This window comes from Saimiri boliviensis, chromosome 5, assembly GCF_048565385.1.
Source record: "Saimiri boliviensis isolate mSaiBol1 chromosome 5, mSaiBol1.pri, whole genome shotgun sequence".
NCBI lineage: Eukaryota > Metazoa > Chordata > Mammalia > Primates > Cebidae > Saimiri > Saimiri boliviensis.
Window position 1 is genome coordinate 138,617,222 of NC_133453.1, and position 18,339 is coordinate 138,635,560.

General features: G+C 38.6%; 1 protein-coding gene across 17 annotated transcripts in view; it reads left to right on the plus strand.

The window, feature by feature from the left end:
• Positions 1 to 13,856, plus strand: part of MCTP2 (multiple C2 and transmembrane domain containing 2) — a 279,413-nt gene extending 265,557 nt beyond the window's left edge. For 13 of the 17 annotated variants that reach the window (XM_074400075.1, XM_074400073.1, XM_074400064.1 and 10 more), the window contains one exon: positions 5,453 to 7,706. In XM_074400075.1, the coding sequence (XP_074256176.1) occupies positions 5,453 to 5,640 (188 nt within the window). In that variant the 3' untranslated portion in view covers positions 5,641 to 7,706. The other 4 variants (XM_074400078.1, XM_074400076.1, XM_010349388.3 and 1 more) reach the window with 2 other exon arrangements.
• Positions 13,857 to 18,339: the final 4,483 nt, after the last annotated feature.

Consider the following 18,339-nt stretch of genomic DNA (forward strand, 5'->3'; position numbering starts at 1 on the left):
CACTAACTTAACTGTTGGAGAAACAATTAGCCCTCTCCATAAAGGGTCTGTCAACCCTGGTTTTCCATGACTTAGCTGTGACTGCCACTGAGTTCTCAATGATCATCACGTTCAGGGATCATCAGATGTTAAGATGTTTGGGGAAATCACAAAGAAAAGAGACTGTGTTGAGATGCATTCATCCTTAAGCAAAAGCTGAGAGTGTGCAAATGCCGGATGAAAGCTACAACCTTTCTAAGAACCATTAAGTACAGACTTTTTCAAAGAGCACCCACAGAGGTAGAATCCTGCTGTCAAGAGAAGCCCAACTTGGGCATTTGGCAATAGGAAAAATCATGGGAAAAATTGAATAGCGCATACAGTTACAGAAGTAGAATGATTTTGGGGTTTTGAGAGGTGTAATTCAGTTATCCTTAAACTAGGCAGGGGTCTGTTTAAATACTTGATGATCCTGATTCTCAGAGGAAAGTGTAATCTGTCCTTAGTTCTTGTTGGTAATTTTTTTTTTTTACATAGCAACAATAATTGATCCTTAAGAACACAGAGCTCTTCAGGGCCACTAATTAAGAAGGCATATTTTGCAAAAGAAAAAAAAAAGTATTTCTTGGAATACTTTATATACTAAATGTTATTCGCATCAACCAAATATCTTATTTTGCGATTATTTTTTCCTGAGTACTACTATCTTAATGTATTTACTTATAACCTTTAGAACATAGATCATGTTTTCTGACCCTAACAAGAATGTGGTTAAATATGGCAATCACTTGGCTAGTGGTTTGTTCACGTTTAAGTTCATGTGAGCCGAGTGCTATGGCCAGCTGTTAAACACTGCTGCTTCTTGATTTCTTCATCATCCTGATGCTTGCTTGATCTGTTTTTATGCATCTTTCCCTCCACAAAGAAGGCTAATACTGGCCAGGTACGAAAGTTCATGCCTGTAATCCCTGCACTTTGGGAGACCGAAGCAGGTGGATCACCTGAGGTCAGGAGTTCAAAATCAGCTTGGCCAATATGGCAAAACTCTCTCTCTACTAAAAATACAAAAATAAGCCAGGGTGGTGGCAGGAGCCTGTAATCACAGCTACTCTGGAGGCTGAGGCATGAGAATTGCTTGACCCTGGGAGGCAGAGGTTGCAGTGAGCAGAGTTTGAGCCACTGCACCACTCAAGCCTGGGCAACAGAGCAAGACTGTGTGTCAAAAAAAAAAACAAAAACAAAAACAAAAACAAAAAAAACAACGACTAATACCGTATTTTCCCTTTTGATCAGCAATTTCGGGATTGCAACCCCTCTTCCTCTATACCCACATCACTTTGACTTCTGATCTTATTCTGCAAGATCTTGGCAGCTTTCCAACAACTTTATGCATTTGCTTAATGAAATATTGCTCTATTTATTATTCAGTTTATGGATAAAATTATTAAATGGTATGGAGTTTATTATGCTCTCTTGGGCTGATAGTAACCCTCTGAGCTTTGTACTCTATGTCTGGTTCTTTGGCTTTACATTTTAAACAGGAGCTCATAGTTTATTGATGAGTTTACCACAGGCGATGTAGTCAAAAGCCTTGGCAATCACCACATGATCTATTGTCTCTTCTCATCATGTAAATACTGCCAAGCCATCCTAGAATATATTCTGCAGTTCTGTTAGGACTTATTCTAAGACAAATTAGTTATTAGCTAGCATGGGCCTGGACTTATTTTGCAAATTTCTTACATGATTGTATCCCTTGCATGTCTTAAAGTTTTAGTGGTTTTGCTAACTTTAAGGATCAGAAAACTTTACTCTTAAGTTGCTTATTCATGTTTTATTGAGTGGTAAAAATGGTAAATAATATTCTAAAATGTTTTATTCTGTTTTTTTCCCTGAAAAACTGTATATGCTAGATTTTCATATTCTATATCAAGTCATATTTTTGTTTAAGTGTATACGTATCAGAATCATTTCACGTAAGTATATAAAAACAGCCTAATTTCATACTAGCTAGGGAGAGTATTTTTGGATGCACCAAAATTATTGACAGGTGAGATGTTTTATTTCTTCTTTAGCCTGATAATTCCTAGTGCAACCACATTTATGTAATAGATCTTTAATGAGTAAATATTTTTATGAATGAATGAGCCTACAAGCTTAATACCTGTGCTCCATATAGATGACCTTGTATTAGGCCATGACCTCTCTTGTGTAGGAGGGTGGTTTTTGAAAATTAAGTGAGAAGTAGATTTTAAGGATATCTGAGGTTTTCTTCAGGAAACATTACCTACTGAATTTTAGTCACTTCTATGAAGTATGTCTTTCCAGAAGGCAGAGCATTTCTTAAGATTAGATCGCATGTGGGTTTGAGAGATTTTCCCATATTCCTTCTATTTGTAGAGGTTTTAATTATACTTTTTCAGTTCTATTTGCAACCACTTCTGTTTTTTCAAGGTAGATATTAATTCTCCAAGCTAAATTTTTAGCTTTTTGCAAGAAGGAACTATGCCTCATTTAAGTTTGTATCTTCATTTGATAGCACAGTATCTCTTACATGGAAGACACTCAGAATTTGATAAATGAACAGGCAAGGACCCCCTGCCCAACCCTGACCAGTGTATTAGAGATGGAGCTACCTGCCCATCACTCATATAACACCATTTTTCAGATATTTTTAATTGTGTTTCAAGTGGTTATTCTCAAGTGGCAAATGTGCAAAGCAGCCATGCAATTTTTTATTTCGTCTTTCTCCAAGTGATTTTTTTTTTAAACTGTAGGGCTCATTCAACATTCCACCCCAGTAATCAATTCAATCTATGATTCGGCACCAACACCTGATAGTATCCTTCCCAACAAATGTTATTCTTCAGTATTTAGATCCCATTTGCTTTTTTTCTTCCCCCCCCCCCTTTTTTTTTTTTGCTAAAAATAGCTTTACAATGAATATACCCTCTATCTGTATTATTTAGGTTAAAAAAACTATGTTTAGCATGCTAGTAGATACAGCCACAATTTCCAAATTTGTCTGCTTGATCACAGGTGTCTTTAATAGTAGAAAGACTGTCTTCCATACTCACTTCCTTCGTCTCCTTAGCTTGTGTTGTCTTGTTGGCATCTACAGGAATGACAGCAGCCCTCTGCATTGTTGCAGAATTTCAGATTACAGTATCATTTTGCCTATACTGCCCAAAGTGATTCTCCCATCTACCCAAGAAACTCTGTAAGGCAGGTCTTCATTATTCAAATATTAATGTAAAAAATGTGAGGTACAGGAAGGTTAAGTGATTTTTCTAAAATCACACAGCTAATACATGATGGAGCCAGAACTGGGGGCCCAGGTATTCCTACACCATACCCTTTGTTTTCTTGTCCCTTAAAGAATGGCCAAGGTGGCTGGGCGTAGTGGCTCATGCCTGTAATCCCAGCACTTTGAGAGGCTGAGGTGGGTGGATCACCTGAGGTCAGGAGTTTGAGACCAGCCTAACATGGCGAAACCCCGTCTTAAAAAAAAAAAAAAAAAAAAAAAAGACCAAGGATTCTATGATTTCCTGTTGACAATCAGTCTTAATCAGTCTTACACAGTTGTTAATAGGGCAAATTATTGAAACATTTGAGCCTGGACACCTTCATAAACAAGGTGTGCATTTGAAACATGCAATCTGAGTGCCCTATAATTTTAAGTTTTTTTTAAATTTCAAACATAGTCTCAGTGCATTGTGGAATACTTTTGCCCTTATTGGTGCATTTGAGCTACTGTGCAGGTTTATAATCTTCTCAGTGACTAAGAATGCAGTGTTTTGATCGGCTGTGATATTATCCCTGCCTTGCTGTTCATTGTAAAGACTCCAGATGCGCACACCATATATAATTAACAATAGAAGATATATCTGTTCTCAATATGTCTTTGTCTCCCTTCATCATTTTGCCTTGTCTATTTTCTTTTGCCAAAAAGCCCATGCTACAATTAAATGTCTTTAGAATAACACAGTGAGAGTATTTTAGTGTAAAGGCACACTGGGGGAAATTTTAGCTGGAAACATGAAGCTTGCTGTGGGGGTAGAGGGAAGAAAGGCAGAGTGCAGCTTTGACTTGAGGGAAAGGGGATCATTTGCTAGGAACCTTCACCAGCCCAACCGCCAAGCCACCATTTACTCAGGCACAATGGCTGGCTCCCATTTGCAAAGCAGATGTAAATCTGACCCTCCAGAGAAATGACTGGAGGTTGGCATTGTATCAGGTATAATGCCATGCAGGAAGCCTAGTCCTCAGATGAAAGCAAAATAATATTTAATGAACAACAACAAAAAAATCAGACCCTTTGTGTGTTGGGGACTACTGAACAGTTAAATGTTACCTTGACTTCTGAGTAGGAGCCATTCAGAGTACAACGAAGCTAAGAATTCATTCAGTGTCATTGGGACTGACAGCCCTTCAGATATGATCCTTGTTAAACAAGCACCCTGTGGCAAAACTTCAGAAGGCCACCTAGTCTTTCTGCTTCTAAAACTCAACATGAAAAACGGGTTGACATTTGGTGAAAAGACTACAGCTTATGAGCTCCGGATATAGTCAAAGCAGCTCCAAAGAGCAGAGTAGAAGACAAAATGTGGTTGAGAGGAACTCCCCTCTAAAGAGGAAACCAGGCGTGTCCTGGATATGCTCAGGAGCCTGAGGGGCAGCCACCAAAGAGGGACGGTCTATAGGATGTTGACATCTTAAACATTGAGCCCATTTCTAATTATCATTGTCCTTGTCCTAAATTAGCATGTTCTCCATTGCCCAGACAGACCCACGCACCAGTGCTGTGATCCATAAATTAAGTTAGCAACCATAGTAAGATAATTTTCCAATAATAACTTTTCACAGTTTCCTGCAGCATCAAAGTACAATCAACATGTCAGGTTCTGTTCTGCTGTGAGAGGAGAGAAACCTGTGAAAATGAGTTGGAGGTGGGGAAAGACGAATGGCTGCAGTTTTCTTTGTAACAACAAAAAAACAACTCCTACCCTCTACCTCCCACTGCTACGTTTGGTCCAGAGCCTCCAAGCTGGGACTTGTTTGGGCTAATGAAGGCCTTTTCCCATCTGGGACATTTGTTTTCATAGCAGAGGAGGCTGTTAATCAGTGTATTCCAAAAAAGCCAATGTGCTCCCCAGTTTGAGAGTGTGTTTCTGTCGCCCTGGTGCTGGGATTGTAATGGGATTTTCACAGCTGAAGAAGGCAGAGCCCCTCTTCCACAGCCCCCACTTCCTGCCTTCAGGAAAAGGCATTTGTGAATGATTCCACATGACAGCAACATGTGCATGACTTGAGGTCTGGTAATTGTTTTCACACTAATTTTTACTTGTGAATATCCCCTTCTCCCCCACAGTCAGGCAAGTTTTTGAAGATAGATGCTAGATAGATAGATAACGGATTGATTGACTGATGGATGGATAGATAGATAAAAAGATCTCCTGTGTTTGTTTTTCAGGCATAAATAAATTTACTAAGAAGCTTCGAAATCCCTATTCCATCGACAATAATGAGCTGCTAGACTTCCTCTCTAGGGTACCGTCTGATGTTCAAAAGGTATGTAACGAATGGTCACCACCAACGGGGCCCCAACCTGAAATCTGGCCAGCCCAGGAGCCAGAGGCGCACATTGCTTTGTTTGTGTGAGTAATTGAGATAAGGAACCAGAAAATCCTTAAAGAGGCCTGGCTTGCAGGGAAGTGACGGAAAATTCTTTGTCCAAAGCATGAGGCAATTGGGGGAAACTGTTTTGAAAAAGAGCTACTTAAGAATGATCTGGAACTCACACTGCGTGGCTACTGTGCATCAATGCTTGTCCCCTTTCGATTGCTTGCCTCCCTGAAGAGGATAAGATGGGCTCAGTGAGTAGAATTGTATGAGATCCAAAGCCGGGGAGTGTTGCTTATTTTCTTCTTCTTCTTCCGGGTGGCAAGCAGTTTAGGGGAAGTAGGGGACGAGAGGATTAGTCTTTTTATTCTCATTTGCTCCGATTTATCTCCTAGGCCTCCCTCTGAAGACTTAGGGATGCTGAGGGCGCAGCCCCTGCTTACCTAATACACACAGAGGCAGAGGCAGTGTGAAATAATGTGAGATCAGTCAGAAGTATTATTCACAGATAATGGTCACTTAGTCCAGCAGCGTCCTGTTTCTGTGGATACGCAGAGATTAACAAAGGCAACAATACTAGAAAGTCGTGTAGAGTAGCTCGATCCTGACCCCTGTGGATCAGCCTGCTATAAGTCCAGAGGAAGGAGGGCAGGTGGCAGCTTCTCAAATGGAGAATAGAGATCACTGAATAGGTAGATGGGGAGACCATGGCGAGAAATATCATCAAGATGATCAAAGACACAATCCTTTAATATCTTAGAGAATCCCAAACCAAGTATCGATTTTCATATTTGAGCCACTGCAGCATAATTGGTTCCCTGGCAGCTCAGGGAGGATTGCAAAGATCTGGGGCGGAAAGGCCTCCGAGTCTCTTTCCCCTTCATTCCAGGTTCTAGAAATTAAAATGTACTGTGATGTTGTCTTTCTTTAAACTTCACTTTATACTTAGCGGTGAAAATACAGTCTATAAAGATGAATTTACTCGATAACATTTGGAATTCTTAATTTAAAAATAATAACCTGCTGCCTGTTTGTTTTGCATTGAAGATTGACAGGTACGTCATCCTCTGCTCCCTGAGGGCACCTTGGCAAAACACCATAAGGAATGGGGTGCTTTCTTCGTTTATCTGCCTTTGACAAACTGTAGAGCCTTACTTCTGTGATCAGGCATAATGTCCTTGGGGAGCTGGGCACAAATGCTAAAAATAGGGAGCACGTGTGGTCTGTAATACAATATTTTAAATAAAGCCATTCCACCAGCAGCCTATCAAAGCCCGCACACCAAAGCAATACGTTTGCAACATCCCATCACTTGGGTCGCAGTGTGAGTTCACGCTGTATCCTTGAAGAATAGAAATTTCCATCAAGCCCCCAAGGATTCTCTGTGCACAGTCCAGGCACTAGCCCTCAAAGTGGCCATTCCAGTCGGAGTTGGCATGAACACAGAGAGATTCAACAAAAGAGCATTCCAGGAAGATGTACAGTACACTAGTAAGATCCTCCGTGTATCGCCAAGGGCGCTTTCTAATAACATAATGACAGTTTGCCACTGGGGACTCCCGAGTACTTGTATCTATCACAGACGTTTTAGCCATTACATTGCAAATGAAATTAATTTCTAAGAGAAATCTGTATAAAAGTCTGGGGTCCAGTATCAGTATCAGCATTTTTCCCTCTCAGGCAAAGTAAATGTATATAATTTTCTGAGATGTTTCCCCCAAGATTTTAGATATTTTTAAATAAATAATTCTCAGTAAGTTACTGTATCATATGCTAAGATAAACATTCCTAAGAGGCAGTTATTAAGCTTACTTAAGGTTGAAAACTGGCACACACAAAACGAACATCCTCCAGCAGTGCCCAGAGCAGGTAGAAACCCATGCATCTCATTAGAAAAAAATCTGCTTTTAATATTTTGGTTTCAAGAAATGATGCATGACTTCTCAAATCCTTCCTGCAATTAATCCCTCCATGTTCCTGTGTTTAGAAAATGATTCATTACCTTTGAACCTTCCTTCCTTTGCCTTGGGTTGTCCTTGGGGAGCCATTAGCACACGCTGTGGTGAGCTAGGGTTACCTAACCGCTAGCATCATGGCTGTTTGTTTTCACAGGTGCAGTACATGGAATTGAAACTCTGCAGCAGCCACAGCCCCCTGCGGAAGAAGCGCAGCGCTCTCTAGGGCACACACCAACTTTGGAAACCAGCACCCAATACTGTGGTTGATTAGACCAATGTTATGGCTGTTTCAGTGGTACCCAAGGTGTCCTTCTGAAATGCATGCCCTGTGGCACCCTGTGTATTCTTCCTCCTTCACGTGCACAGACATACACACATGTGCACACACCCCCACCTGTGGGTGTCCTAGTTTCGTAGAGTGGTCAGCCCAGCAAAAAGAAATCCTGAGACTGTGAAAGACCAACCTCCATTCTGAAATAGGAGATAAAGCCAGGCTGCCATGAATCTAAACACTACCTTCCTTGAGAACAGCCAGGAGCCCACTTGGATTCAAGAGTGACTTTGAACTTGTTTTCACACTTCCAACAGAGTGTCATTAAGATTTCCACTCCCCATCCCCACACTCCTTTCAGATGATTGTTCATGGGCGTAAGTCTTTTCTCCAAGTTAACAAGTCTTTGATAGCCATCATCTGTCCAAATAATGTACATTACTAAAAGGCATTTTTAGTAATTACCAGAATTAGCTCAAACCTTTAGGGATGTTTCCGCCATGATTATTACGGATATGTATGTGCATTTTTGGGAAACTTCTCGGTGCTGGAAGCCAGCCTGCAGCATGGTCCATTGCTGGCAATGGATGCTCCAGGAAGACCCCTAGAGATCACTCACTTGAGAAATGATGGTTTAATGAAAGTATTTGGTCGCCTTACAGTGTCTCTTCTTCTGACTTTACTTTTTGCTTATTTTCAAAACATTATAAAATGTCAACATGTAATTTCAGAAAGGCAGGTGAGGGAGGGGAGAAATGAATGAATTCTCCAGATATTTAGAAAGATATGGCACAGAGGGACTCATAAATAAGACTGCTTACTATAATCATTTCATTTGCTTGAATGTATTAAGCAGAAAGCAAAAACACTTTGGCTGCCCAAATGTATCTGTTGTTCCTCTTAGAAGCAAAATAAGCTACATACAATAAAAATTTATTTCAGAACCCCATTTCTAGAAAATACCACCCTGGAGTCCTCCTTTGATAGCATCTGTCTTCTGCAGACCCCATCATTCCACAGTATTCCCCTGCCATGTAAAAATCCTGACTTTGTGCATATATAAAATGTATGCAATTAACTCTGTTTAAATGATACTTAAGTTTTAAAGACTATTTTGTTGACACATACTTTGTGCAGTTTTTATATATGTATGTATTATAAAGAAAAGGTAAAAGATCTCATTTAATAGTGAGTTTACTATACATATATATTTTTTGTCTCTGGGTTGTAATTTAATAATCTTTAAACAAAATGTTTACGAAAAATGCCAAAGATTCTAAATCTTATCATCCCGTGTCTGTTTTTCTTCATCTTGTATCTCACTGGGTTGCTTTCTGGCTGAGCCAGATTTCTGCATGATGTGATTTACTTCAAGTTAATGAAGCTGGCTGGAAAAGAGCCTTGCAGAAATTATAAAAGCTCCAGTAAATCTCATAGTTGTACATACAATAGATACCCAAGAACCTCTTTTGTTAAACCAGTTACTCAATCTTCTGTGTAAACAATGCCTCATTGTCTTGCTTCTAACTATCATCTAGTTTATCACAGTCTGTCATTTTGTAATGACCTAAGTCAGACATTTTTAAACAGACATGTGAGATCTGATCAGTCATTTGAATGAAAACTTTAGGCAGAAAAATAACCCCTTATTTATTTAAAAGTGGAACCAATGCTTTATTGTTGTGCTTTTGCTATAGCATTTCAAAATGAAATTATTTGCCCTACAAGAAGGCATCATTAGTTAGACTTATTTCCTCTGTAGCCCAACTGAAATTCTCAGAGTTAAGTTTAGGACCCAACACCAGCTGGGATGTAAGAGCAGGACCAAATTAACCTTGAATAAACTGTACATAGAAAACAATTGTTAGTTGATTAAGTAGACATTGGATGTTAAAAAGGAATGTTATTTGCAAATGACATGTTAAGATTTATACAAATAATCAAAAACTTTTAGGAAAGACTCCAAAATGCTTTAGATAAAATTTATGGATTATGGATTCACAGTATGCTAATGAAGTAGGGATGTTGAAGTCTTGCCAAGTTTTCTTGGTTCTTTTATCAAACTTCATCCTCCCATTTCTCGCCTCGTCTCTCTGTATTACAAGCATCTACACCTCAGCAGGTCAGAAACTAAACATCATCTGTCTCTCCCTGTCTTCAGAACTCCAACCCTTATCATCTCCTTTCAGCTTCTGTACTTCCCTTACTGGCACGGGTATTTTCTGGGCTCAGATTTTCTCAGTCATCCTTTTTGGTTCCTCCTGCTTTTGTCTTTGTCTCCCAACCCATAAAGCCTACTAGGTCCAGTGTTAGTGTGTTAACCACTTCTGTTCTGACTGCCACCACCCAAGCAGAGGCCTTCATAACCTCTGAGATGTCATGGCCATGATGCCAGTTACATTATGCCAAGTTAATCTTCATTCAGACTGGAAGGACGTCCCTGCAATTTCTTTCTGAATAGATTCTCCTCTCCTTCAAAACTTGCAAGTCTCCTGCTCCATAGAGACTTAGTCCTGTGACTGGATGTGACTCCAACTTCCTTTTTGTACCCTCACATCTTTCCTATCTTTCTGGTGTCTGCCATATTCTGGCATACATCGTAAGAAGGTTTGACCGCTGTCCTCCACTCAGTAGCCCATTATAGCCGGCACCTAATCATTACTCAGGAAATAAATACATGTTTAACAGGCCAGGTCATAGAGATTATTTTTCTTTCTCTGCCTTTTCATGTGTTGCTTTCAGAACAGAGGGCTGGACTGGATAAATCAGTATGGTCTATCCTGGAGAATAATTTCTTATATTAAGAGCATATTTTGTGTGCATATTTCTAATCCCTGGCTATGTCAATTATAAACTTTTAAATGATGTCTTATATTTGAAGTTCTTACCTACGTATCAGAGGAAAATATAATGTTTATTTCTAGGTGATAAAACATTTTTTTTTGTTTTTTTCCTTTGCTTGTAACTTAAAATTAACGTCTATATTGAATGCTGATAATTTTCTGGAACAAAACAGACTGCATTCCCTTGGTAGAGCAGACATTAAACAGATACTTTCAAGCAATGGCATGCGTGCTCAGATTTAAGTTTGAAAACTATTCTGACTGCAATGGATAGCCTAGCAATTTTCAAAGTTTAGGGAAGAGTTCTTAATATTAGCCTTTTGCAGTACTCCTGATAAATGAATGATACCCTGGACTTTCAAATAATGGCACTGGGGAAAAAAAAAATAAGTGGAATTGGGAGATGGTGAAGAGATAAGGTGAGCAGGACTTAACCATTGCTGGACTTTGGGATGAGGGAGACTAGAGTCAAGGATGGCTCTTGGTCACCCTGGTCTAGATATCTCCAGGTCTAGGAAGATGATGCTACCTTTCACTGAAGGAGAGAACTGTAAAAGCAGCTGAGAGAGGACCACAGGAGCCCACTTTTAGACAGCACGAAATCTCACGTACATGAAAAGCCTCCAAATTTGAATGTCAGCAAGATCATGGAATATATGGATATGGTTTCCAGGCAAGTAATACACTATACTTGAGATATGCACTTTTAAGGGCAAACACTGCATATCAAAGTGATTGAAATAAAAGGCTTCAAGAAATCAAAACTTGAGGAACTTAACAGTCAATGTCATATATATAAAGGCAAGTCAGTTAAGAGGGTAAACAGAAATGGGTAAATACAGAGGAGAAAAACAGTAAGCATAGACTGTCATAGAATTCAATGGCAGAGCATGCTTGAAGAAACCTGATGTGGTCAATAATATTGAGTGCCACTGAGATCACATAAGCAGAACACAGAATCATGACCTTTACTTAATGATGTGACAGTTTGGAGGCAGCCTGGCAACAAGCCATTTCAGTGAAATGGTAGAAATGGAAACCATGTTTTGGTTGAGAAGTAAGTGGATGTGAAAATATGGGGCCTCTGAATGGTGGTAATCCTTGAAGAGTTCCACTGTGGAGAGAGGGCTGGAATTTGGAATAAAAGAAGATATTTGTGATGATTTTAGTAAGAAAACAAATTAGATGTGTCACAATCTCAGTGTACCCCTGTTAGCTGCAAAGAATTCTTCATGGGCATGAGATGGAGTTAGCCATACTCATTATTTAAAACTATGTTCTGCACTTATACATTGTTGGTCAGAGTGTAGATTAGTTCAACCACTGTGGAAGACAGGATGATGTTTCCTCAAAAACCTAAAGACAAATATCATTTGACCCAGCAATCCCATTACTGGGCACATACTCAAAGGAATATAAATTATTCTCCTATAAAGACCCATGCACACGCATGTTCATTGCAACACGGTTTACAATAACTGAGACACAGGATCAATCTAAATGCTCATCGTTGATAGAATGGATAAAGAAAATGTGGTATACACCATGGAATACTATGCAGCCATAAAATGAATGAGATCATGTTATGTCATTTGTCAGAGCATGGATAGAGCTGGAGGCTATTATCCTTAGCAAACTAATGCAGCAACAGAAAACCAAATACCACATGTTCTCACATATAAGTAGGAGCTAAACGATAAAAACACATGGAAACATAGAGGGGAACAAAATACACTGGGGCCTATTGGAGAGTGAAGGGTGAGAGGAGGAAGAGGATCAGGAAAAATAAGTATGAGCCTTCATACATGGGTGATGAAAAATTCTGTACAACAAATCCCTGTGATACAGTCTGCTCATGTAACAAACCTGCACACATACCCATGAACTTTAAAAAAGCTATGTTCTATCAAAACCTGCCTCTCATTTATGTATTGGAAATCTTATGGCAACAGAACAGTTGAAAAATCAAAATAAAAATCTTCTGAAAATACACTGAGTAGTAAGTGATATTTGAATAAATGCTGAAATCCTGAAAGGTGACTGCTAAAAGAATGGCTTCAAGCATGTTACCACTGTGTAAAGCCTACAGCTGTTCTCTCTTAGCATTTTAATGTAATGATTTACACAGGAAAATGGATATTCAAAGCACACAAGAATACTATTTTATAGCTGTTATCAAATGCTAGTTACTTTCTAAGTGTTTTAGATATAATTGCTCATTCAAAATAATTCTAAACATTGAAATTTCTCCAAATACTTACAGAAAAAAAAAACCCTACCACTCTTATACAAACTCTCCTAGACAATAGCAAAAGAAAAAAACACGTTCTTATGCATTTTATGAGGCCAACATAACTCTCCTTCAAAACTAAGTCCTACAAGAATGGAAAACTACTTAAAATCCCTTATGAAGATGGATACAAAACTGTGAAAGATACACAAAAGGCTTTATATGAAAAAATCAGTGAGGCTTCCAGATGCCTGACCAGAGACATCTTGTATTCTCTTCCATAAAGGAGAACCAAAATAATGAGTAGATAATCACAGTTCAAATATATCATGTAAGAGATAATATCTGAAATTCTACAGAGAAGTACAGAATTTAGCAAACAACTAAAGCAAGGAAGGGCTTCCCATTCCTTGAAAGAAAGCAAAATGGTCTGTTCAGATGGGATAGGCTAGGAGACAGGAAAGTCTCCCCAGTATAAGGAAAGAGTCTATGGGTGACCCCTAGTGATCAACATTCCCATGAGACTCCCTCCAGTCATAGGAGAGCCACTAGACTATTGTGAGACAGAACAACATAGGCAGCTACCTGAAGACTGTGTGATATTGCCCCAGAGAGGGAGCACACATAATCCCACACAACCCCCAAGTCCTAAGCAGCTCAGCAAGTTGTCACTTTGATATCTCAGTCCTCATTGATATCTCAGTCCTCATCACACTGCATTCTTCCCTGGGCCCAACAGCCCCTGCATCTTCATATCCCTGGAGCCCCAGTGACATGCCCCACCTGCAGTCAGGACTGCAGCTGCCTACTACTTTTAGGACTGAAGTGTTAGCCATTGGCAGCTACCACATTGCTCCCAACAGTGAAGCTACTGTGCAATTTTAATCTCCCCTAGGACAAATCTGCCAGGTGATAGCCATAGCAGTGGGATGCATCAACTGGGGCCAAAGGGCAAGTGAAATGTACACTTGCCAGCCATTTGCCTGCAATTGCTGCCATTGAAAGTGACTCTGTCCTCCCCTGTAGCAGGGATACAGTACAGCTGCTGCCACCCCAACATGAACGTTCTGCTTTGGGCCTGGGGTCACACCACCCCTGCCTTCCACAGCCAGTGTTTTCAAGCACTATTAAAGGATGTGAGGATGAGTCCACTGGGACTGGCTCTGACCCCTCACCCCCTAGTACCCAATCAAGGCATCTGAAGCCCTGGAGAATACCCAACCCAGTCCACCAATATTGTCACCAAGCCAACAAGGGGCTTGAAGTTGGAGCCACCAAACCTGCCACTACCATTGCAGTGGGCACCAACACACATACATGTCACCTGTGAGCCTGTGGACTAGCCTGCCCAGCCTGTTGCAATCACTTCCAACACTACTGTGTAGCTCTTGGGACTCAGAGGTTGGTCCCACCACTACTGCTACTATCAACCATCCCATGCCAACTGTCCAAGTGCCTGAGGACACACCACCAGCCCACAGCTGCCACTAATATCACCCAAACAAGCTGCCTAGAGGCCCAAGAATTGGCTTGCTTGGGTCTGCTAACACCAGTGCCAGCATACATGTCCTAGAGCCCAAGGACAGGTATGCTTAGCATGCTGCTGCCACCACTGGGGCCCCAGGACAGGCCCATCTGGTGTCCCTGTCACAAGCAAAAGTTTACCACAGTCTTCCCTAATAACCACAACCTAGACCACTGAGGAAAATTACAGACACCAATGAAGCTATTTAGCAGCAAAGAAATCTTGAGAGCTATGCTACTGCATGCACACAGAATCAAAGCCAAAGTACCATACCCAACAAACACCACAGACTCATCTTCAAGAGAAAGTCCTCCCCTATGAAAACAAATTTAAAAATGGAAAGAAGTGATTGTCATGACAGATGTGCAGGTATCAATGTAAGGACACAAGAAACATGAAAAACCCCCACAAAGATAGTATTTGCAAAGGAACATAATTATCTAGCGACTAAAGAAATCTATGAAACCCCAGATAAAGAATTCAAAATACCAGTATTAAAGAAGCGCAATAAGATACAAGAGAATACATAAAAACAATACAAGTAAATCAGAAAAACAAGTTAGTATATGAATGAGAAATTTTCTAGAGATAGATGTCAAAAAGAACAAAACATTCTAGAACTCAATAATTTATTAAGTAAAATACAAAATACTTTGAATAGCTCATCAATAGATTAAATCAAGCAGAAGAAAGAATTTTAAAACTTGAAGACACATTTTTTGAAATAACCCAGGCAGACAAAAAAAAAATTGAAAAAAGCCTATGTGGCATATGAAATACCTTATAGTGATCAATTTTTCTGGTATTCTACAAGACAAAAGGAAAAATAAGAGTTAGAAAATCTATTTAATAAAATAATAGTTGAAAACATCCTAAGTCTAGGAAGAAAATTAGATATCCAGATACGGAATGCTTAGAGATTCATAAACAAACACAATGCAAAAAGATCTTCTCCTCAGCACATTATAATCAAATTATAATAAGTCAAAGATTAAGAGAGTACTCTTAAAAACAGCAAGAGAAAAGAACCAAGTCACTCATAAGGGAACCCTCATCAGACTAACATTGAATTTCTCCTCAAAAATTTAACAGTCCAGGAGAGAATGAGATGATAAATTCAAAGTACTGAAAGAAAGAAAATAAATCAAGCCAAAGATACTATACCCAGCAAAGTTATCCTTTAGAAATGAAGTTTTAATAATCCTTCCAAGATAAGCAAAAGCAGACAGAAATCATCACCCTAGATTGGCCTGGCAAGAAATGCTTAAGGGACTCCTGCCTGGGAGGAAAGAGTTGCCATCTCCAATCATGAAAACACATGAAAGTACAGAACTAAATGATAGCACAAACACAAAAATAAAGAAAAGAAAGGACACAAATATTACTCCTACAGACAACTATCAAGCCACAATAATAAACATTAAGGGAGAAAGAAAGGAGCAAACGATATACTGAACAACGAGTAATCAATTAATAATTGACAGGAATAACCCCTCACATATCAGTAATATCTTCGAATGTAAAGAGATGAAATTTTACACTTAAGTGATATAGACTGGCAGGATTATTTTTAAAACGAACAATTACATGCTGCCTATAAGAAATCTACCTCAACTGTGAAGACACATATAGAATGAAAGTAAAGGGATACAGAAAAAGACATTTCATGAAAACAGAAACCAGAATCAAAAGGAGTGCCTATACTTAACATTAGATAAAACAGACTTTAAATCCAAATTTATTAAAGGAAACAAAGTCATTATATAATGATCAAAGATTCATCAAAAGGAAATAACAATTTAGAATAATTACATGTACTCAACATCAGAGCACTTAGACATATAAAACAAATATTATTAGATCTAAAGGGAGAGATATGCTCCAATACAAAAATAGTTCAGGATTTTAACACCCCATTTACAGCACTAGATAAATCATCTAGACAGAAAACTAACAAAGAAACAATGAATTTAAACTGCACATTTGAGCAAGTATACTGAACACACATTTACAGGACATTTTACACAACAGCCACAGAATACACATTCTTCTCATCAGCACTTGGAACATTCTTCCAGAATAGACCATAGGTTGGGACACAAAGTAAGTCTCAATAATTTTTTTAAACTCCTAACTACATCAAGTATCTTTTCAGACCACAATGAAATTAAACTAGAAATCAATAACAGGAAAAATGTGGGAAACTACAAATACATAATACTTTAAAAACACGCTTTTAAAAAAACTTATACTTTAGGTTCTGGAGTACATGTGCAGATCATGAAGGATTGTTGCATAGGTCTTGAATGACCACTTGGCCAAGGAAGAAATTAAGTAAAAAATGGAAAATAATGAAAATTGAACCAAAACATACCAAAATTTAAGGAATATAGCAAAAGCTGTAAAAAGTGCTTTCCAGGGCTAATAAGGACACTTATAGCAATAATCACCTACATAAAAACAAGGAGAAAGGTTTCAAATAAACAGTCTAACAATACCCATCAAACTAGAAAAGCAAGAACAAACCAAAAGCAAAATTAGAAGGAAAAATATTGTGAAGATTAGAGCAGAAATAAATGAAATTGAGACCAAAAAGAAAAAAAAAAAATACAAAGGAGTAGCAAAACCATAAGTTCATTTTTTTTGAAATAAACAAAATTGATTAACCACTACCTAGACTAACCAAGAAAAAAAAGATCCAAATAAACAAAATCAGAAATGAAAAAGGAGACATTACAACTGATACCACAGGAATAACAAAAATCAGAGACTATTATAAACAACTAAACACTAACAATCTAGAAAACCTAGAGAAAATTTAAAAACTCCAGGACACATGACTTTCCAGATTCAGTTCAGAAGAAATAGAAAACCCAAATAAACTAAAAGGATTAATGACGTTGAATCAGTAATACAAAAATCTCCCAATGAAGTCCAGGACTGCCTGACCTCACTGCCAAATTCTACCAAATTTTCAAAGAACAATTAATACCAATTATTCTCAAGCTATTCCAAAAGTAATTGAAGAGGAGCAAATTCTCCCTAACTCATTCCATGAGGCTAGCATTACCCTGATACAAAACTACAGGGCAGTATTTATGAAGAACATAGATGCAGAAATCCTCAACAAAATACTAGCAAACCAAAGCCAACTAACAGCACAGTAGATAGATAATACACAGGAACAAGCAGAATCTGAGGGAGCTTGAATGGTTCAACATAAGCAAATCAATAAATGTGATATATCAACAGATTGAAGGACAGAAACCATGTTATTATCTCAATAGATGCAAAAAAAGCATTTGATAACATACCACATTTCTTGTTGAATGTTGAGAGTTTGCAACATTTGATGAAAACTCTCAAATTAGGCATTTGAGGATCACATCTGAACATAATTAGTCATATCTGACACACCCACTGCTAATGTTATAAGAAAAGGAAAAAGCTGAGAACTTTCTCCATAAGAACAGGGACAAGACAAAGATGCCATCTTGAGCACTTCTATTTAACATAATTCTGGAAGTTCCTACCAGAGAAATCTGGCAAGAGAAATAAATAAAAGTCCTCCAAATTGGAAAAGAAAGGTCCAATTATCCCTCTTTGCTGATGATTTGATTTTATATAAAGATAATGAAATGAAGGCAGAAATAACGGTATTCTTTGAAACCAGTGAGAACAAAGACACAACATACCAGAATCTCTAGAACACTACAAAGCAGTGTATAGAGAGAAAATTATAGCACTAAATGCCCACAAGAGAAAGCAGGAAAGATCTAAAATTGACTCTAATGTCACAATTAAAAGAACTAGAGAAGCAAGAACAAACAAATTCAAAAGCCAGCAGAAGACAAGAAATAACTAACATCAGAGCAGAACTGAAGGAGATAGAGACACACAAAACAAATCAA